This window comes from Vespa crabro, chromosome 1, assembly GCF_910589235.1.
Source record: "Vespa crabro chromosome 1, iyVesCrab1.2, whole genome shotgun sequence".
Lineage (NCBI taxonomy): Eukaryota > Metazoa > Arthropoda > Insecta > Hymenoptera > Vespidae > Vespa > Vespa crabro.
In genome coordinates, this window is record NC_060955.1 from 4,272,501 (window position 1) to 4,296,156 (window position 23,656).

The window sequence follows — 23,656 nt, forward strand, 5'->3', positions numbered from 1 at the left end:
GCTTTTAGAAAATACACGGTGCGAACGAACCAAGCGACACGCGTCGACGGTAGTCATTATTGAGATACGAGTAGAAAATGAAACGAGTTGGTGCTGGTATTAATATTGAAGTTTGTGTTGGTATGCTCAGTGGAAATAGGAAAGATAGTAGATGACTACTGGCGAATTAGAGCGTTACCGTTGTTGATAGTTGTGTTACCTTGCTCGTGAATAGACGGAAATAGTTGGTGGCTAGCAAGAACATTGTTGTTAGCTTACTAGCTTGCTTACTAGCTAGTTGGTTAGTTAGAGAATGTGCCTACTGTTATTTCCATTCCTGATGTTTTCCACTTGCAATTTCTAGTTCTAGGCAATGTGTATGTGAAAAGAGCAACCTCTCTCGAATGAGTCCACGTTAATGCTTTGAAAACTGGTCATCGGTGGTAAGTCTGGACCGATGGACCGTTGCATGATATGCTTCCAACCAGCGAAGTGGCCTTTTAATTTCAGATAAAAGCATCAAATAGAAGAGAGACGTGTCCATAGCTATAGTAGATATTGGTATATATATATATATATATATATATATATATATATATATATATATGCCATAATCATCAGCCTTCTTTACTGTTTACGAACAATTCCTTTTTTGTAAATAATATTTTTGAAAATGAGCGTTTCGATTGATTCTATTCTATTTCTTTTTTTTTTTTTTCTTTCTTTTCTTTTTTTTCTAATCGACTTTCCCCACATTAAAATCATCTTTTTGTGTGATAAGTATAAAGAAAATAGTAGTCGTAGATTTTGGCGTGTTAAATAATTTCAACACGAATTGCGGGAATTAATTTCTTTGGCATCGGTGGTTGACATTGTGTCGATACCGCGATATTTGACATTGCCGGAACGAAAATATCAAAATAAAACGCGCTGCATTTCCATTAAAATTTAATATACAGTCAGTCACAAAAATGTTCGAATACTTTTTCAAATTTAATCACTTTTTTCGGACTTATTAAAAAATATATAATTGAAGTATAATAAATATTTATAACGAAATGCAAGTCGTATTGCGTTTTTGGTCGGTTTTGAAAATATTTACAGAGTGCACGTAACAATTAAAAAAAGAAAAAAGAATATTTTATTTTGTATTTTTCTTTTTTATTTTTCTTTCATTGTTATAACCAAAAGGAAAATATTTTTCTTCTACTTTGTATGCCTATATTAAAAAAAATTCAAAGCGCATTAGTTGCTCAATCTAAAAGAAGATTATTCAATTTTATAAAATATTCGAATATTTCTGTAAGTGACTGTATGAAAAAAAAAAAAAAAAAAAAAAAAAAAAAGGAAAAGAGAAAGAGATTCCAGCGGTAAATGGGCAATTAGTCGGTTGAAAAGCAAACCGTGTGTATGATTAGTCGAAAATTAGTCTCGTCGCTTGTTTAGTTTCCCATGAAGCCTATAAATTTTCATAATAAACTGCACATTAACGATGTTAGATAAATTTATTCGTTGCTCGGCTTTTTCCTTTCGATTGAAAATTTTCGATCAAAATTGTCGAAAATTTTTCGAAATAAATAGGATAAAATGATAAATAAATTCAGATTATAATTAAGTTATAATTATCGTTTTTGACGATGAAAATAATAAAACACTCGTTAATTAACAGAATATTAATTTAAACAAATTATAAAAATAAACAGTTCTTTTAACAAATTTAAATAGTTTTTATTCTCCTAAGAATCAATTCATACGTTTGTTCGTTCGTTCGTTCGCGGAAAATTCTCAATGATTCGAAATCGAAGATAGATAAAGTATCATTTCACAAGGTATGAGAAGATAGAGGTTAACGAGAGATTCGATAATTTGAACGAGAGATCGTAGGATTTGGTAGGAACGTTTAATCCAAAGCGGAAGCATCGAAATTTCTTGAAATGATATCGGCAGCGAGGTAGTAAAGGAAAATTCAGTGTTTATTGAAACGAATGAGGATCAGCATTGCGTTGAACGATTATATCCGTTGGTCATAACGTTAATAATGGCGGCGTATGTGCGCCTATCAGAAACGATGGGATACGTAGGCATATAGGAGTTTACTGTCGGTTGGTGCGGTGGAAGGTGGCCAGACGGATCAATATCACATTACTATAAATAATTAATAGGCGGCTCTGTTTCTCTGCGTTCTGCGTCCTGCCTGCTTGTTACCTCCCTACCAGCCTACCTGCTTGCTTGCTTGCTTGCTTGCTTGCTTGCTTGCTTGCTTGCTTGCTTGCTTGCTTGCTTGCTTGCTTGCTTGCTTGCTTGCTTTCTCGCTCGCTCACTCGCTCACTTGCTCGTTCACTCGTTCGCTTTCTAGCTATTCCAATTTTCTGCTTGGTTTACGGATCAATATGATCAAAGCGAAAGGAAACGATGGTAATTGCGCGACGAGAAGAGAGGGGCTCCCCAGTCAAAGTAACGAAAAATCCTCGTACACGATTCCAGCCTTTGTGCGTGCTCCGTCCGTCATTGATTTCCAATTCACGAGGTGACTACGATAGAATTTACCACTATCCGATCGAAAGGGAAAGCTAAAGCTTTCACCGTTTATCTTGTAACATTGCCGTTACAATCCCGAATAAATTACATTTATATTTCATTTATAACGTAATCGTTATCAATTTTATATTCGTCAAATTTTTCTTTCATTTCGTGTTTATCCATCTCTCTTACTCAGAAATTTGGTTTTCTTTTGTGATAAATTTCATAGAGCAATCGGTTTTGCTTTTATCAGATATTACGAAATAGGGGAGGACATAGAAGAAAAAGAGAAGAAAAAGAAGAATGAAAAAAAAAAGAAAAGAAAAGAAAAAAAGAAAAGAGACAAAAAGTACTAGTTCGATCGAATTTCTCTTTGACACTCGTTACATATTGCTCTTTTCAGAATTATCGAACCTTTCTAGTTTCCGCTTTGTCTCTTATCGAAGGGAGAAATAATGCTAGCTACTTTTGCTCGTTTTCCGCGAACGTAAAGAATAAAAGAGAAGAAAAGAGAATAGAAAACGATTTTGTTTGTTCTGACGCTTCAGAAACGAGCCTTTCCATCGTTCGACTTTTATCAAGATATTTGTGCTCGGATTCAAATTTGTCAATCCCCATTGGAACACTACACTATTCAAGTATTCCATGTGAAGCGAACTATAATCTAATATTATTTACATATAACATTTCATTGTAATGTCTCGTTGGTTTAGATAATGCCCTGTGGTTTATTGGACTAACAGGAACATGACCGTCCAATCGAAATAATCATATTAATTTTATAAAATTTGTTATAAAAAATATTTGCATATGTCGTTCGTTCATTTTTATACACATTTTTCTTTTCCTTTTTTTTCTTTTTTTTTTTGTTCACACTTTTACATCGAATATCGTTCAACACCAACTACATTTAATATTCGATACATATTTATGCATTCGATCGATCAAAACTTTCACTCAATTCACTATTAAGAAATAGCTTTCGATTCGATTCTTTGAAAATACCTCGTTGTTCATTTGGTATAGTGAGCCCTAAATTGCATTAAGAACGTGGGCGTAGAAAAGACGTGTGCTTGATTTTCTATCGATCGATCTTTCGATCGGTGAATCCCTTCATGATGACAACCCTTCATAGTTGCATCCTGACGCAACCCTTCATGGTTATCGTTATGGTTGTATGGTTATATAGTTATGGTTGTATGGTTGTATGGTTGTATGGTTGTATGGTTGTATGGTTGCATAGTTGTTTAACGCAACCCTAACGCAAAGTAAATGCATGACGTGTGCAATACCAGTCACGATATCGTCAAAGTCATAAAAGCCACTACAGGGAATAGCCTATTTTACGGATAATTAGACGGGAGTTAAACGCGTAGGCGGAAGGGCATATTATAGGATAAGTATCAAACGTCGCCAAAGCTTATGAAAGGACGCTACTAATATCGATTTTAACGTTCGTGTGATATTATCGATAATAATTTTCCGAATGGTCTGTAATAATTCAAATATCAATTATGTATTATCAAATGTATTATGTATTAATTTATTATCAAAGAAATATTCAGCTAAACATTTTTATTCAAATTATATGATATTTATCCTTGCTTTTATTCAAATTATATGATACTTATATTCCTGTTTTATCGCGAATAAATCAAAATATTATTAGGATGATCTGATATTCTGAAAATAATTTTGTGATTATTATTTTATCTTTATCGTATTCTCCATGTTTATAAAATATCCGAAAAGACGTGCTCCGGGAAGATCTAAAAATAAAAATGTGAAAACATGAATCGACAAATTCGAGTCGTAAACTTTGACCATAACAATATCGATTTCGCATAATACCAAAATACTCTTACCTTCTTCTTTTTATTATCTACTCATAGTTTATATTGCTTATATTTTCTTGGACATTCAATCACTAAGAATATTCTATTTTATTAACTCGTCACGAGAATTTCTTTGATATTGTATTTCACTTATGGATGTAAAGGAGTTTCTCTCTCCCCCCCCCCCCTTCGTTCTCTTTTCTAGTAAAATGAATTAATTGGAATAAAGTTTACAGAGTATAATATTACAATAACAATGTTTTTCTTGTTATTTCGGTGAACAGAATTTAACTCATGAATTGTTCTATGAATGGTTGGTTTAATAATCTAATTATAATATTCCGAGAGAAAAAATAATAAAAGCTTTACGTACAACTGGTAAAATTTAAAAAAAAAAAAAAAAGGAACAGAAAAAGAAAACAGACATAGAGATAAGTATACTGACACATAAAATAACGGATCGTTGATTTTATGAACGTAAATCAACGTATATTACAACGCATATCCTTTTCTCTTCTTTCAGTCAATATATAATATCGTATAAAATCATTTGTCATCTTTATCAAACAGAGGAGTTGGGTAAATTTATAGATCCTTTCTCAACACGAAATAATCCTTCAATGTCGTACGCGTACTCGCTTTCGCTCGCGTCTACAAAATCCTGGGTTGCTCGGATAATCAGAAAGTTTCGAAACAAATATCTCCACTCGCCTAATTCATAAGTGCACGTGCTATAACGTAAGAATTAAATGGAGACAGATTATGGATATATAAATGAAATAAAATTTGTTAATAATTGAATCAGATATATTTATTATCGAATATTTATTATCTGTTATGTATCATTCATTTCTTGTAATATTTGATATTTATTTAATGGATAAAAATTTTGTTAATAAAAATTATTCAATGGTTCGAAATCGACGAGAAATGAAATGTAAAATAAAACGGAAGCCGCCAATTGACGTCATTTCACGTTCATTCTCCCATTTGTTATTTTGTTTCTCTTCTATCTCGATCTGTTAAATAATTCACGTTCAATAGCTCAAAGAGTTCATTCGAGCAACGTCGAATCGTTTTTAACAGTTTGATAGAATAATCCCGAAACGATATATTGTAAAACGATAATGTGGTTAAACAAGGACGGTAACAAAAAAGAAAACGACTATTGTCGAGAATGGAAAAGAGAAAAGCTGACTGTACATTAAAAGATAGAGACAAATAGGGATAGAAATAATGAAAATGGAAGGATAGAAAGAAGAGTAGGTGCATCATTACAGAAGAAGGTCGGTCGTATAGTTGAGAATGAGTGGTGGGACAGAAAACGAAGGAGTGAGATAAAGCGCAAGAGAAAGGGTGAGAGAGAAAAGGGTGGAGCGTGCAGATCTGCTGGGAAAACGTGCCCTGCTTGACAAGAACTTCGAAGAAGGAGGGTGTTTCGAGCGATCCGGTTTGAATAAGTAGTTACCAGCCTAATAGTCGTGCCGGACCGTGACGACACTGGAATACGAAATTTTCGTACAGACACCGGTAGTTTTGCCTGTGAGTAAAAGAGAGATAAACTTATACGTATAGGTTGTAAAAAAAAAGAAAAAAGATTTATATATATATATATATATATATATATATATATATATATATATATATATAAAATAAAGTTTTACGTTCTCCGCTCTTGAAGATCTTCGAGTACCTATAGGCCACAAAATGCTCGTAAGCGCCTTATACTCTAGGCCCTATTCCCTATTTTATATCGCGTACAACAGACGAAAAAACGTAAAACGTTTGCTTCTTTGACCATTCAACGATTTCTTTCCTTTTTATCTATTTTTTTCTCCATCGAAACATTTACCAGAAGAATGCTAATTTCTTTCTATTTAATCATAAAAGACAAGAGAATAGAAGGCATTAAGTACTATATAGAGTAGACGTTCTCTTAGTAGATCAGGAAAGTTTGATCGAACTTGCCGTTTGATGAGAAAGCCAAAAATCAATGATGAGTTATTGAGAAAGATGATGGAAGTGGGAGAGAGAGAGAGAGAGAGATAGAAAGTTTAAAAGAATTCGAAAATCTTACATTGTTTTTATAATATTATTATTATTCTATAATCGTGAGAATGTAAATTATGTAAAAAAAAATCGATGTTGGTTCTATCTCTATTGAGTGTTCTCGTTGTTTTTCCGGAAACATTAGAAATGAACAAGAAAAGCGTTTGGTATTGTTCATTCGAACGTATTTCATCATGGAAATGACTTACTTATAATTAACTTCCCCTTTCGTCTAAAACTTCGTAGATCGATAGCTTTCGTCAATCTCGAAGCGTAATACTGCGAATGGTACTTTCGAATTTGCTTTTCTCTCTTCCTTATTTCGAATGGGAATACTAAACCTTTTCCGGAATTTATCTCTGTAGCTCGTGAAAGATCGAGAACCAAACTCGAGAACTATCGTTTCACATCCCGATTTCAAGTTTAAAATAATCGGCGAACTGCAAAAAGATAAAAGTTCGAGGACTAAGTTTCTTTGACCCTTCTTTGACTTTCGATAATATCATCGAGTTTATTCTTTTACTGTAATTTAAACTTATGACTTAATAAAAGAAAATTAAACATTATGGCATTCGAGTCTCACGAGTCTCACGAGATAATAAAAGATACACTTAAATCTATTACAAAACGATTATAGCAGATTAAATTAAAAATTATTAAATATAGCTCTAATATTTTATTGAGGATTGTTAACGTATCGTTAACGTTAACGAGTTCGTCGATATTTTCGTTTCAAAATTTTTCCCTTTTTTTTTTTCCCCCTTTTTTTTCATTTTTTCTCGTCGGTCTATTTTTTTTTCACGCTCTGAAGTTTTCCAAAACGAAGGCTATATAGGTTACCACAATTAAAAAATGGCAAACACAGTTCGCCGAATTGGTTTATCTTTCGTAACAACTATGGAAAACTGTATAGCGTACAATTTTACGATCCGGAATGCTAGACCAAACCATCTCTTTGTCCGTCGATCGTTCTATGCCGAATAATCGATCGGTTCGGGTATTAACCAAGAATGGATTTCATTGAAAACTCCGTAACGACTTTTTCTGCTTCGACGATCGAATGCTCATACCCATAGGAGAAAAGTAACGTGATGCTGGATAAGATAGCTCTAGCTACTAGCTGCGGCTAGAATTCACTTCTACGATTTCGACGATGGCCATTTGGGAATTGGGAAAAGATTATCGAAGATATTATCCAGAAGAAAGCATTTTTTTGCTCTTCCGATTTATTACTACGTCAATATATTTCTGAAATAAACTATGACATCTTTAAATTATCAATGTTGTGAATAAATCGTAGAATCGAAAGAAGAACGTTAAAAAAAGAAAAAGAAAAAAAAAAACAATTACTCTAGGAAGTAATTCGACATTTTCTTTTTTTTTCTTCGTTTACCGTTGTTTAACATTTCTCTAAATTCATGAAGATCAAGTATCTTACGTCGTAACAAAGGAAGAATAGTTATACAGTTTGCTAGATAGAAGTAGTTAAATACAATAGACATTTTCAAGAGGCAAGAATCAACACTTATAAAGCGTTACTTCAACAACAACAACAACAAGTTAGAAAGGCATGCGACAATGGAACAACATAATGCATATATACGATATAATAAATATAATATCATCTTAGAACAAGTACCCTTTACTATCGCTACGTCCAAGATTTCATAGATCGTTTGAAATGTTCGAGGATACGTAAGACCAAACTGTTCTTCGTATAATAAGGTATTATACAAAACGTGAAGTAACTTTTTGATATTCATGGATGGTGGTAGGTAAGATCAACGGTGCTCTTAGCCAACAACGCTCGCATATCCGAAAGCTTGCCTAGTACGTGGATAAAAAGCACTTTTTCGTCTAGGTACTTCTTATGAAAGAAATAGTCCTCTTACTCGACGCATCAAATATTGTACAAAATTTAAACGAATTATTGTATCTATTTTTATTCAAATTCATTCGAATTCGTCGTAACAAAATATCATCATTTATACTCTTCGTTAAATAAAAAAAAAAAAAAAAAATATATATATATATATATATTTATATATACTTTCTATTTCGATATAAAAATAATTTTTTACGCTTTGAAAAATGAAGAAGAATTTCGAAATGAAGATACAATCATCAAACGGTACGAATAATTCCAGTCGAATAAGTTTAGTTAAGATAATGTACAGTCAATTGAGATTTAATTTAATTTTTCCGCGTTAATGTCATTCTCCTTTATCATTTTGCAAATAAGAAAGATAATAAAGCTTTTTCTCGAGCAATCGCAATATAATTTACTTCTATACGATATAGCGATTCTTTCTTCTTTTTTTTTTTTTTTTTTTTTTTTTTTTTTTTCTTTTTCTTTTTCTTTCGAGCTGCTGCAAGAAATAAGGAACTGAATTAAGAGTGGCTCATCCTTTTGAATTCGAACGGGATCGCAGAGGCAGACATAAGTAAAAAAAAAAAACTTCTTTCGTGATTTTCTTCAGTGAACATCAAAAGTTGAGTTATCATCGCTAGAAGAATCGTGTCAAATCTAAATTAAATGAAAAGTTGCTCGATGCATACTACTTTACTTTTCTTTCTTTTATATCGTTTTTTTTTTCCTTTTTTTTTCTTTTTTTTTTCTTTTTTTTTCTTAATAACAAATAGAGAAATAGAACGAGAAAACTGATTATGAGCCGCATATAAATAATATCATAAAGTTAAATATATTCGTATATTTCGAAAACTTTCCATGACCGATAAAAATGAAATACAATTAATTGATAATAATTTTAGAACGATAATACTTAAATATTTTTAAAACTATAATAATAATATCTCTTTCCTCGATTTTTAGAAAAGTTTATTATTGTTATATCATCTCGCGGTGAAATATTTTAAAATTGGATTATGAAACTCTGAAATTTTAGTTATCTCCTGAATGGAACATAATATATTTTAAAAACGGGAGGTTCGAAAAAATATCTTTTCTTCTTTTTTTTTCTCTTCTTACTTTTAACATTTGCCAACGATATATTACAATTTGAACTTTTATCTTCATTTTTTTCTTTTTTTTTTTTTCTTTTCCTTTTTCTTACATTTTTTCGGGTCAGAGGATTCAAGACGTGTGGATGAAAGGGAAACAAAGGTAGAGAAAAATTTTGTAAGGGAAAAAGGGGTACATCTTGTTTCTTCTAAATTACGTCTAATAAAGCACGATGCGAGAGAGTTATCATCGTTTCAAAAGCCGCATCAGATCACTGGAGAGATTTACGTGAATTCACGTACGTACAAGAGGGATCAGAGAAGTAGCTTTCCCTTTGCTCACTGTCGCGACACTCTCGCGCTACCTTCCATTTTCAAGGGTCCTTTTTGCGTTGATAACGTTAATAAGTTGGTTAATTAAAGCTACGACAAGGACGATGTTACCGTCATAATAATGCTGGTAAGATCTAGTCTTAACCATGGAAGATGTTACATGAGAGGATACAGAAACAGAGAGAGAGAAAGAGAAAGAGAGAGAGAGAGAGAGAGAGAGAGAGAAGATTGTATTTTCAAAATCACTTCAGTTGTTTCCATTTTGATGATCGAAAATTTTCAAACAACAAGAGAAGAAAAGATAGAAAAAGAAAAAATTCTTTCTCTCGATAAATATCTCGCACATAACGGTATTCAATAAGAATAATGAAATTATATCATAAAAAGAAAAATTAACTGGATATTTAAAATTAGTCGAATTAAAATATATATATATATATATATCGTGAAAAAATCGACGAATGGCATCATATTTCTTTGAAATTTTGATAAAATTCCGATTCAATTATCGAGCGCTATTTCATTCTGAAAAATTAAATCTCCCTCATCGTTCCTCTTCATTCAGATGGAAAAAATTATGGGAATTTACTGATATAGGAATTTTTTTTCAAAGATTGCCCGTTTTAAATGCAATATATTATTTAATTGTATGCATATATATATATATATATATATATATATATATATATACTCAAGGATGATAAAAGATATAAAAATATTTCGGTGGTTCACGATGTTGGAAGATGACAATGCATGAGTCGGTTATTGTCTCTTCGCAAATTACATTGAGCCACTGTGTAAAGGTGTTTGGTCTCAGCCACGATAAACCTACATACACCTTTCACTTCTCTTACCCTTTTTCATCCCTTCCTTCTTTCATTCACCGACTCATCCTTTCCTTCCTCTCCCTAACTCTCTCTCTCTCTCTCTCTCTCTCTCTCTCTCTCTCTCTCTCTCTCTCTCTCTCTCTCTCTCTGCCTACATCATTTTCCTCTTCGTTATCTAACTTCTGAAATACCACCTGCAGGCCCATTTACCCGGGCACCCTGTACGTCAGACAACACTTATTACCGCGGTAACACAATCGCATAATGTCATTCGCGTCTTTGCGCCCACGGTAATGTCCGATTTAATGAACCGCAGAATCACGATCTTAACTCGTAACAAGAGACGAGTCTAGGCGAAACTGGGATGACTATACAAGGGAGGGAGACCGTCTGACTAGCGATTAGGTTCCGCGTTGTTTCCTTCTAGGATAAAGGATTTAGATTCTATCAGACAGCGGCTAACAATTCTAATTTTAGTTCTCTGAGATATTTCTTTTTTTTTTTTTTTTTTTTTTTTTTGTTCGTTTGTTTTGTTCATTGAATCTGCATTTGTCGTTATATAACATACGTTTTTATTTATAGTGAACAATATTATTCGATGAATTAAATTCAAATGTCCATTTTGTTATATCTCATCGTTTTTTATTATGAATTTATAATGCATTTATATATCTTTCTTGCATTTGGTCAATTCAATTGCGAATAGCTATGCAACGAAAGGATTTTGAAAGGCAAACGACATCGGTAAGGCAAACAAACGATGTAATCTTATTTCCTTTAGAAATATTACAAGATATAGAAACGTACGCCTATTTCATTATGCAAATTTATGTATATGCACGCCTATATAGTCGGAAGTACGGCGTTAATACCGGCAACTTGCCAAAATCCCTATTTTGGCGAAACCTCCGTATTTTGGTGTAGATTTAATGCAAATTTGCATGTAACTATGGTGGCGCAATAATGTCTCCGATAGTTACGCGGAATTATTACATTATCGTCGCATTATTTAGCTGGCCCTGAAAGTTCGTTAAGTCGTGAGTGCGAAAAAAGAAGGAAAAAAAAAAAAAAAAGAAAGAAATTTTACGGAGAAAACCTCGCTTGGGTAAACGCGAGTCTACTATTTTACCAAGGAATTCTGATGACAAACTCTTAACCTGGGATATTTAATTTCACGAACAAAAACAACGTCGTAAAACGAAAAGCATCTCGGAAAACTTTATTCAACAATTTTCCTCGTGATACTTAACGATTGTTTTTTGAAAGAAAAAAAAAAAGAAAAAAAAGAATTGATAAAAATGTTTTCAGTTTTTCTTCAAGAATGACTTGCTTCTATTTGATGCTAGAGCGTCTACTTCATCTACGAAAAATCCTTTCTTCCTTTTGAAAAATCGTGTAAGCAAGTATCACGAAGTTACGCTCGTCGAATTAGTCGAGTTGAAGTCGAAAGTTCGGAGAATAGTTCTTCGAAACATTCTTTTTCCTCGATTTTCTGAAAAAGTTCAAAACTGGAAAAACTTTTGCGTTACGTTGGTGGATGGAACGGGATGATTTGTAATACAAGGAGATAGTAAGGAAATTTCGAATAATTTAAAAAAAAAAAAAAAAAAAAACTTTTTATCTTCTATATGCGCATACATTAGCAGGTAGATATATATCTGAAAATATTACTACTATACAAAAAAAAAAAAAAGAAAAAAATAAAAATAAATAAATAAAAATAAAATAAAAAAAAAGAAAAACAAAAGAGAGAGAGAGAGAGAGAGAGAGAGAGAGAGAGAACAAAAAATCGACGAAAACAACAATTTGCAATAAATATTTTAATTGAACAAAAATACGATAATGAACAAAAGATTTCATTGTTAAACGTGATAGAAAATAAAACGTGTCGTGTCAGCGTCGATGAAAAGGTGCTAAAGGTTAAAACATCATATTCGAATAAGATAATAAAAAAAAAAAAAAAAAAAAAAAAAGAAGATAGAAATCGAAGGAGAAATTCTATAAACACGCTATACATTCTTTATGTACGTGCATACATACTATACAAGAGTTACTGACATAATATAAACGTGGCGTGGTCACGATAGAGCAACGCGTTACTGCCAATCTCCTTCACGGTCGTTAGCGCACCTGCTCGCACGTGCACGCACGCGCACTGGCCCGTGTAATATATTTCTCTGCGTGCTTGTGCACCCACCACCTATACTCAAAGACTCGACGAACTCATATATATATATATACACAAACGCGTTTACAGAGTGCATCGGACGCCGCCACGCCGTGAGGACGATCGATAACCAGGAACTTCGAGTTATCGCGCGACTTTTGAAACAAAACTGACCATTCAATGTGTCCTTATATTTTTGTCCTGTAACAACTATAAACATAACTTCATCGTAACGTTAAAAGTATATTATATTATGTTTTATTGTTATTAGTAGATAGAATATATTTATTTATGATGTAAAAAAATTAATTGAATATTATCGATATTATAAGATCTAATATATCGACGTGTTTGTTTGTTTTCATATTTATATACATATATATGTATGTATATATACAACCTGTTTGTAGATACCTACATGCGATCAGAAACTTTATTGTAACTCTATATAAAGGATGCATATAAAGGGAATATTACTCGGAAAATTGATCGGTCGCAAATTTGTTCCGATCGGAAGAACGTCAAAACTATTCCACGTGCGAGATCGTTCCCTTTGTGTTATGATCCTACTATCATTTTATCATTATTAATATATGAAAGAAAATAATTATCTATAGACTGATAATTTCTACGCGTTGAAAGTATTACGGGGAAACATCGAGGAATAGAAATTTGTGGGAATGAATTTATTTTAATACCTTAAAACACAAACGTAGGATATGTCAGAATGTTGCTATTGTTTTTTCTTTTCTCTTTATCTTTTTTTTTTTTTTTTCGAGAAAATTTTTCGCAAACTGAAATCGACGTACGTATTGGATAACTAATAGCATGTCTACGAATTCTCTCACTCTGGTTAACATGCAACGTCGAGAAACTTCAACGAATTTTGTGAGGAAATTTGGTTCAGCTATCCGGCAGATCGAGAATTTCCTCTCGTACGTGGATTATCCGTAGGTACTTATCGCGTTAAAGCGCTTATCTGAAAATTCGTGATGAATTTCGTCGTTGATTACGTTGTCAGGAGTACAGGCTTAACAAGCAACGGCTGGTATTAAACTTTCAAGATGACAAACCGCTGCTACGACACCTGAATAAATGAGAACCTTCGAATTCGGATTGGACTTCGAGAAAGCTTTTTCGAATCCTTCAAATACGTATATGAGTCAAACACTCACATGATATGTATGTACGCACACAATTATATCTAGTTAATTCTTCTTCTCAGATTTGCACGTTTTATCCAAATCGATTCTTTTTTATACACTTTTAATCCTTATGAACGTGTTAGAAAGACAATTACTGCTAATAATGATATTTCGTAATACTGCTAAACATCTGTCTATTCTTTTCTTATATTCTTTTATGTATATATATATATATATATATATATATATATATGTGTGTCATATATTGACAATAGAATATAATATACCACATATGACGAGAGAAATAATTAAAATTTTTCGATTCAGTTCCGATCGATTCGTTGGGGGATATCGAGGATTTAACCGGGGGAAACGATAGTACAATAAAATTGGTGAAATCCCAAACGAATTTAATGATTTTAGCACCAATTTGTTCCATCGAACTTTATTCTACAACGAATTATTTTGAATTTCCTCATGCAGTAAATTTGATTCGAATGCGGTACGTTGCATGGTAAATTAAAAGTTAGTCTTTTCAGGTACATTATATTAAGTCCGATAGAATCGATTTAATTAATATTCTTCTAAAACGAGATCGAAATTGTCGCAAAATGCTAATAAACATGTTCCAATTTATCTTAATTTTAAATAAAATATGGACGACTCCGTTAAAGCTTTTTTATTAAGATAACAATTACTTCGAATCATTTTTGTTTTATATATATATATATATAAGTAGTAGAATTAGTACTTTCTCGAAAAGCGAAAGAGCTTTTCGTTGATACATTCGCGGTCGAAGTAAAAGCTTTAAACTGGAAGGTCTCAAGAACCGAATGAACGCTTTATTTTATCTCGAATTACTGTCTCGAGTTTAAGGAGGTCATGGGAAGAGACGATTAAAAGTTTAAGCTGAAATAATGCCGTCACTGTCACATGGACAAACCGGATTCTTCGAAAAGGAGAAAGTTTTTCTTAGCCGAGGTAACACAAGTTTTAGGACAAACTTTTAACAGATGATTTAAAAAGACTTCAACGGCACACTTTTTAAACGAACCTGTTTAATGCGTTTTACTGATTTTCTACGAAAAAAAATTCTTCGATAACTTTCGTCGCTATATAACTTCATTCTTACATATTTCACTTTTGTTCATGATCTTGATTCGACGAGATATAAATTATAAAATTATTCTTACTTTTTGTTCTTCACTCCCGCTCCCTCCGCCCTGTCCTACCCACCTATGCGTATAGTTATTTTATATTCTTATTAGAAAAGAATTATGTATAAAAAAAAAAAGAGCAAGAAAAAAACAAACAAAAAAAAAATAGAAAATAAAACAAAAAACAACTACGAATGATAGAAATGAAAGGAGAAATAATTAGACATCGTATAAATTTTATACTCGAGTTCCAGCAACGATCGCAAATGTACAGGGGAAATTGAATTTCCAGGCGTGAAGAAAATATCTTCTACTTTCCGATTCTCTCTATTGACGTCGAGTTCACAAGTGAATACGTGGCTGGACGTTGCTATCGTTTTCCGACACGAACGTATAATCTCGCGATTCTCGCCAGCCATATGGCGCGCTTGTTTTTGGTGATTAACGGTTCTGACATCTGTGACTGATCATAAAACAATCAATAAGTTCACGTCCAGATGATAGCTTCGACGAGAGAACTCATTATGTCGAGCCGTCTATATACCGAACGAACGAAATAATATATTTTCGATGAAATTCTTCAAAAGGGAATATTAAACACTTATAATTTTTTATTAATTAATAAATACAAAATTTCATAATTCATAAATGGACAAAAAAAATTTTCGAAAATTTTTAATACATTAAACCCATGTCATTTTTAATCAATCAAAAATTCGAATAAAATCGAAATTTTAAATGAATCATCGATAAACGAGAAATTTGATTCTTGATCAAGGATCGATCGATCATTCTATATTATAAATTTACGAATATTCAAAAGTAAATGATATTTTCCAAAAAAAAAAAAAAAAAAAATCTCGACAATAGCAACGAAAGAATTATGTAGATATCAGGAATCAATAATTTTTTTCGTAGTTACCAAAACGTAACGAGATATAACTCGAATAACTCTCAATCACTAATTTCAATTCTTCTCGCAAAAGAATTTTAATCCGGATTCGTGAAAATCGTAATCGCCTTCGTCAGGCACTTTCCAGCCTCTCTGTCCTATTCGCCTCCCAGCTCTCTTTTTTTTAGTCCCTTCGAGCCGCCCACAACATTCGCTTTATTCACACAGTGAATTCTCCAGTTGGAAGGCCAAAGCCAGGAAAGAAGGGAGAACGATAGAGAAAGAAAAAGAGAAAGGGAGAACGAGAGAGAGAGAGAGAGAGAGAAAGAGAGAGAGAGAAGAGAAATAAATAAATCGAAATCGTACGGGGATCCGATCGGATTTCGCGTTTTCACGAACGTAAACGCGAGCTCGTTGTTCCTACTGCGCATGATCGTAAAACGAATGCCCAGAGAACGGCTCGAAGGGTGAAAGGAGACATGGGAAAAATCTAGGAGAAGGGCTCACATCCGGATTTCATCACCATCGATGCCAACCGGCACCGGCGACGTTCCTGTGCCTCGACGTTTCGCATTTCCGGAATTTCGTGGTCCGTATAAATTAATCCTCACGATTCTCCTTTTTTGCTCCCTTTTTTTTCTTTGTTTTATTCTTTTTCTCGCTTTCTTTTCGATACCCAGGATTTCCACAAGCACTCTCACAGATCAAGGAGCTTTCATGGCATCCCTCTTCTTCTCTCTCTCTCTCTCTCTCTCTCTCTCTCTCTCCCTTATTTTTTCCTCTAACGCAAGTTCTCTCAACCGATCTCGAACGAATTTCATTCCCTATTTACGAAAAATATCGCAGCGAGTTTTTTGTAATACAAAGCGGGGAAACTCGAATGAGAAACGAGAGTAGTACTATTGTATTGTTTACCTTTTTCTTCTGTTCTTTTTTTTCTTTTTTTTTTTTTTATCTCCTTTAAACGTAAAACGACTCTTCTATATCGTAATATTCTTTTATGACTCTCTTAGATCCGTTCATTTGTGAAAAATATATATGTACGTGTAAAAAATTGTTTGTTCTTCTTTTAATAAATATTTAAGAATATTTCTAACGATTCATTCGGGATTTCTTTCTTTTTTTTTTTTTCCAGTTGTAGAAAATGACTTTCCGATGCAACAGACAAGTATGGAGAACAATTTAGAAGATAATTTAGCTCTCAACGATGGTAAGATAGTTCGTAAAATAAAATGCTTACTCTTTTTCTTTTTTTCTTTTTTTTTTTTTTTCTTTTTTTTTTCCTTTTTTTTCACAAGCAAGTCACGATTATTAACTCTCGATTTGTTCATTTTCTGTTAACGTAGAACACGAGGAAGATGAAGAGTATGACGATGGAGAGGATGTCGTGACAGAGGAAACGGATTTTAAATTAAACGAATTTGTGCAAAGGTATAATAACTTGAGCGAATTCGTCTTAAATTAAAAGATACTGTATTTGAAACAAATAGAATGTTTATATTTGAACAATGTTTAATTAATTTTCGTAGATTTGCAAATATAAAGATCGTTAAAGCATTGACCATTCTTCTGCAACAATTCAATAAGAATACTAACGAGGTCAATCATTATGTCACGAAAATGTTGCACAGAATCGCTTGGGAGTGTAAAATGCCTGCTATGATTTTTCAAGCATCGATATTTCGAACTTTTCAAAAGATCCTCGACTCGAAATATTCTGAGCACAAGGTATGGGATTAAAAAAATTTGTTTTCTTTTTTTTAATATCTTCATCAATCAAGAGCTTATCATACGAGCATAGATTTATTTAAATAATGTAATGATAAATTATTATTGTACATATGTTATTTTAATAAAGATATTAAATAATAACGATATGTATATTAATTAAAAAATGTATGTAAAATAATGTACTAGTAATATATTATAGAGCTATTATATATTGGCTATGTTAAATCGATTAAAAAAAGAAGAAAAAAAAAAAAAAGTAACAAATCGATCCCTCTTAGTAAAGACAGCAATGTGTACTTTAGGAGCTCCAAAAGTTCGCAATCTTCATAATCCGTCGTTTCATCGAAGTCGCGCAGAAGAACCGGAAGTCGTATATGGAGTTGCTCTTCTGGAAGAACACGCGCGACGCGACGCAAATCGTCGAGGGTTACAATACCGAGACGGATAAGAAGAAAGTTTTGCGTGGTGTTTGGACGGAGGAGGAGGAGGACGAGTTACGAACCCTCTTCATGGAACATCAGACTAACAAGCCTTCGGAAGGTACAACTCTCTCTCTTTCTGTATATAACTATGAATTGTATTATTCTATAGCTTTGTATTATACGTAGTTACGTAAATTCCTAATATATAGATATTTGCAATGATTCATAGTAGTTCATTTTTTTGTCATTGCTACAATTAAAAAAAAAAAAAGAAAAGAAAAAACTATGTTATATAAAATTTTCAACATAGTTTATCAAACATAATAATTTCTTTCTATTAATAAAAACATTTAACAATTTTAATTCGGACAGTTGAAAAGAATAAATTTCTATGATTTGAGAATTATTTCGTTTTGTCAAATTTACATTATTACTTTTCTTTGACATAATCATTTCGATCTTACCCATTTAATATCATCTATTATTATGAAATGTATTGCGAGATAAGTAGAAGGTAGGAAAATTTGAAATTAAATCGTAGCACGCTCTCCTTTTTCATGCGTGTCAGTATAATTAACGTGATTGTATTTGATAATTATGTGGTACAAGGAAGCAGCATACCAATTAGAAATGAGATTTAAAAAAAGAAAAAAAAAGAAAGAAAATTCAAATCCTTCGTTCGTTCGTTCGTTCGTTCGCTCGCTCGTAACGATATTTCATAAGAAAGTACTCGTGAGCGATCATTATCGAATGGAAAACGTGGCTTCGTTAAATATCATCGACAAAACGATTTTACGTGAACGAAGAAAATCACCGGTTAAGATGAAATCGTTGATACGCGATCGAGATTCGAAAAAGGAATCAAGTGAACCTGGATTTTGATATCTTTCGAAATTAAGATTAAATTCGTTTTTCGCGATGAAGCAGACAGAATAGGACTGGTAGGTGGGGATATATGGGAGAACTGGTGATGGGAATTGGTACGGGCGAATCGTCTATGTGATTTATTAGATCAACGATAACAATGTCTTCGTTTCTTGGTTAACCGAATCACGTAGCTCAACGGATGATGCAGTTATCCCCTAGCCTCTAGGCCAATTCATGGATAATATCGATCGTGTATAAATAGTTGAATCAACTTTGCCCTTGAATCAATGTCTCTATGGATTTGTAACTGGCAAGTACGATTTTGTTGGATTTTACAATAACATAAATTTTCCCCGTAGCGAGATTAAACCATGACTTTTTAATAGCCATTTCATCGAACATTTAACGAATCGCTTGATAAAATTTATATAAAGGTTTACTTCGTGTTCTTATTTCTTGATAAATTTTTCAATGTGAAATATTTTTTTACTATATCATTTATAATCATCCTTCAGGCACAATTTTAATTAACAAACAACATAAATTAATTCCGATTTAATTAATAAATAATAATAAATATATAATAAATAATAATAAATATAATAAATAATAATAAGTATATTTTTATAAAAGTATGAAAGAAAGAAAAAAAAATGCGCGTCTATCGAAGGAACGAATTTAATAGACGATGTTAATACAATCATACGTTTGAATTTTTATTTTTATCTAAAGGAAAGAGAGCAATTCGTGTGACTACGTTGTTTGTGGTAGACCAGCATCCTACGAGTTCGTCGTGTTGTCTTTCTACGTGGATGCCTGAGAAAGGGAGACAGGCATTGTTCTCAACTTCTAACGCAGGGTCGACATTTCGGTGTAATGAGTTGAGGAAGCATAGAGAGCGAGAAAGAGAGAGAGAGAGAGAGAGAGAGAGAGAGAGAGAAGAGAGAGAACTAGAAAGAGAAAAGGGTGTCAGTTTGACTCTCCCAGGTGACCACGCGATAAAATTGTCGTGAGCAGGGTAAAAGTGGCAGGAAGGATCAGTGCTTTCAACTCGGCAGAATTTCCTGAAATTACGTCGTAATTGTGGGCGTGACGCGAGAAAAAGCCCTTGTTATTTCTCGTTTGTTCGTTAAATCATCCTTAGAGTAGATTTACAAGAAGGAGGAGACCATAGAAAATTATTTTGCGTCCAGCGAGATACTTCGTCTTCCATTATGTATTTCTTTGTTTTTCCTTCCTGTTCTTTTCTTTCTTCTTTTTATCTTTTTTTTTTCTCTTGTTTTTTTTTTTTTTTATTTTTTGTTTCTTCTTTTTCTTTCTATCTTTTTTCATCTCGAACCACCAAGCGTATCGATTAATTTTCTTCGTACTTCCTACGTCACCACACTACCACCATCGTCATCACCCTATCGCTCGTATTATATTCGACGTTCTTATCTCGAGTCCTATTTTCTTCCAGAATAATTGTCTTCTCCGTAATATTAATCATTCGTGCAAATCTCCTTGGAGAATCGAATATTAATGCTGCAATTCTTGACTAATGATCTTCTTTTTTTCTTCCTTCTCTCTCTCTCTCTCTCTCTCTCTCTCTTTTTTTCTTTATCTCTTCTCTTCTTCCTTTTTTTTCTTTTATTTTCTTTTTTTCTCTTATCTCTCCTGTTTTTTTTTTTCTCTTTTTTTCTTTCTTTTATCTTTAACAACGACGGGTATAATACGTGAATAAATAATGATAGAGCAAATAAAAGAATTTTCGTCGTTAGAGATTCATCAATTCGTTACAAGTCGTTAAAGTGCTCCATGCGGAAATACCGATGACCCAAGCAAAAGATATAAATAACGCTTTTCTTTTCCGTTTTCTTTTTCATATTCCATTCCTCGTATTATTTATTTCGGATCGACAAAACGAACGAAGCTCAAGAGATAATAAATATAAAACGTTCACCGGGAATGTTAGATTGTAAAACATAGCAGATTTATTATTTTCTGCCTTCATTAATACAATAAAGCTAAGATGAAATCTCGAATGGAAGTATACTTGATATATAAAAGCGGAAAGGGGAGATATAAAGTATGCCTGTGCTATTGTTTCAGATCTGATCGATTGGATACTCAACAGACTCATCAACGAAACTCGCACACGTCGTGGTGTTATTAAGAAACTGAAAGAGATGTGCTTAGTCGTCAATTCCAAGGTACGTAAGTTTTGTGCCGGTATCATATATATATATATATATATATATATTTATGTATGTATGTATGTATGTATGTATATATATATATATATATATATATATATATATAAGCCAACTTTTAAAATATGTGTCGTTCAACATCCTACTTGACACTCTACTTTTGCGATAATCCTACTTTGCCGAGTCATACATTAAAGAAACACGTTGAATTAGGCCAACACGGCTTTTCCATTTCCCCCTTCGCGTTCCACGAATTCGTTTTTCTTTTTCCTTTTTTTTTTGTTTCCCTTATTTCTTTTTTCTTTCCTTCAACTCCGCGCGAACTATCGTGTGATGGAAGAAGAAGGCGAAAAAGAAACAAAAAAAAAACAAAAAAGAAAGAAAGAAGATGAACGATATAATGCTAGTGAAAAATATTTAATATTCTCTGTTTATTCAGCTATAATATATACGTATGTATATCCTATTATCCGATAATCAAATATCATAAAATTACACTTTCTCTCTCTCTCTCTCTCTCTCTTTCTCTTTCTTTCCCTCTCTTTTTATTTCTAAGAAAAATATCTTGACCTTCTTCGTCCATCGTCAATTCATGAAACGATCGACAGGAGAACACGGCTGGTCCAAGCAAGATCGATCGAAGCCAAAATGACAAAAGAACGATAAGAGGAGTCAAGAATGGCCAACAAAGTTAAAAAAAAAAAAAAAAAAAAAAAAACAGAAAAAACAGAAAAAAAGGAAAAGAAAAAGAAAGAAGAAAAAAGATAGAAAGGATTCTGGGAAGCGTTCCACCTAAAAGATTGTTCATGATCACGCCTGCTGTTGCTCGTATCAGCGTTTACGGAAAAGTATTTGAACGTTCTTTCGATCCTCCTTTCACTCTTCTCCACTTTTTTCTCTTCTCCTTCTCTTCTTCCTTAGTAGCGAGTTGCTTGGCGGCTGGGCGTACGTGACAGGATCGATGATTTACGAGGATTGCGAGAAGGGCAAAGGAGTAAGATGCGAAATAAGAAAGATGGAGATAGAGAGAAGGAGAAAGACGGGCCGCGAAAATAAGTTTCTGGACTACCTTCGTAGACGGCCTGAACATATGCAAAAAATGGAGCTCGGGAATTGCTCCAGGAACTGTAAATTCTCTAGGGAGACAATTCCTACTTGGAGTTCCACCATTCCCTCTATTTCTCTCTCTCTCTCTCTCTCTCTCTCTCTCTCTCTTTCTCTTTCTTTCCTTTTCTCATACGTCTCTTTTCTTATTTCTTCTCTCACGACGATTTTCTCTCTCTCTCTCTCTCTCTCTTTCCTTTTCGCATACATCTCTTTTCTTATTTCTTCTCTCACAACGATTTCCCTTTTCTCTCTCTCTCTCTCTCTTTCCTTTTCCTACACCACATTCTCCTTCCTCTTAGCTCGTCTCCGCGAACGGATCAAGGTTTCCGTCGACGGGTTTCTATAGCCCACCGCGTATGCTGCTTTCATGCCTCTGCTTTCCCTTCAGTAAAAGTACGAAAATATCCTAGCCTTTCCCTTCGTCACCACCAATACTCCATTTCCGTTAACTTCTTTCCTTCTTCTTCTTCTTTTTCTTCTTCTTCTTCTTCTTCTTCTAAATTCACTATCTCCTTTTTTTGTTTTCTTTTTTTTTTTTTTTCCTTGCTCTCTTTCACAATCTTTCTATCTCTGTTTCTCTCGCGGTCTTTTATTTCGCGGCGTGAAAAGCTATCGGTACGCGTGTTTGCCTTTTGCCCCGTGCGATACACATATATAAACATTTATATCATCCTCTTGAGCTCTCGAAAATAGACGAGGGTGAAACGAGAAGACGAGTGGAGGTTTTACAAACGCGTCGGGTCCCTACTCTCCTTCCCTCCCTCCCTCCCTCCCTTCCTACCCTCCCCCCCCCCCTTCTCACTCTTCTCTTGCTTTAAGAATTCAAGCTAACGGATGGAACACGATCGGGAGGAAAGAGAGCGGAAAAATGTTTCTGTCGATGACGAGGCACCTCGCTGCTTTACAAAACAGAATCTTTCGTATTCATCCCACTTCCCCCTCCCCCCCCACTCTTCTCGTCCTGTCCCGTCCCGTCCGTCTCTTTTTTTTACGATCGATAACTCGAAGCAAAAGAAAAAAAACACACATGTACGTTAAAGCTTATCGTTTCGAAAAATCAATAATAATTATATCTTATAAATAACTCCATATCGTTCGAAAATTTATTGTATTTTTAAGGGAATATTTCGTAACTTTCGTAGAATGGATTCTACTATGAAAAGAAAAGGAAAGAAAGGAGAATAGAAAAAAGACAAAGAAAAGACAGAAAATAGTTTCAAAGGATCTTCGTTCAACGAGTCGTAATAGAAGAATTTTCTTCGGTATAGTATTTTCTTGACGTTTTGAGCAAGTCTCTCTCTCTCTCTCTTTCTCTCGACGTTTTTACGAGCTCACATAATGCTGTCACGTAGAACGAGCTACTGTTTCGGTATAATGTTGAGAATGACACCTTTTGGTTAGATCGCATCCGCGCGCACATATATATACACACACACACACACACACACACACACACACGTACATACACGTAC

The 23,656-nt window shown here is 33.4% G+C and overlaps 1 protein-coding gene across 11 annotated transcripts in view; it reads left to right on the forward strand.

The window, feature by feature from the left end:
- LOC124432774 (protein timeless homolog) overlaps positions 1 to 23,656 on the forward strand; it is a 189,391-nt gene that overhangs the window by 130,694 nt on the left and 35,041 nt on the right. For all 11 annotated transcript variants that reach the window (XM_046981948.1, XM_046981949.1, XM_046981951.1 and 8 more), the window contains exons 16-20: positions 17,001 to 17,075; positions 17,212 to 17,296; positions 17,395 to 17,593; positions 17,899 to 18,136; positions 20,977 to 21,077. In XM_046981948.1, the coding sequence (XP_046837904.1) occupies positions 17,001 to 17,075; positions 17,212 to 17,296; positions 17,395 to 17,593; positions 17,899 to 18,136; positions 20,977 to 21,077 (698 nt within the window). The remainder of the gene's footprint in view (positions 1 to 17,000; positions 17,076 to 17,211; positions 17,297 to 17,394; positions 17,594 to 17,898; positions 18,137 to 20,976; positions 21,078 to 23,656) is intronic.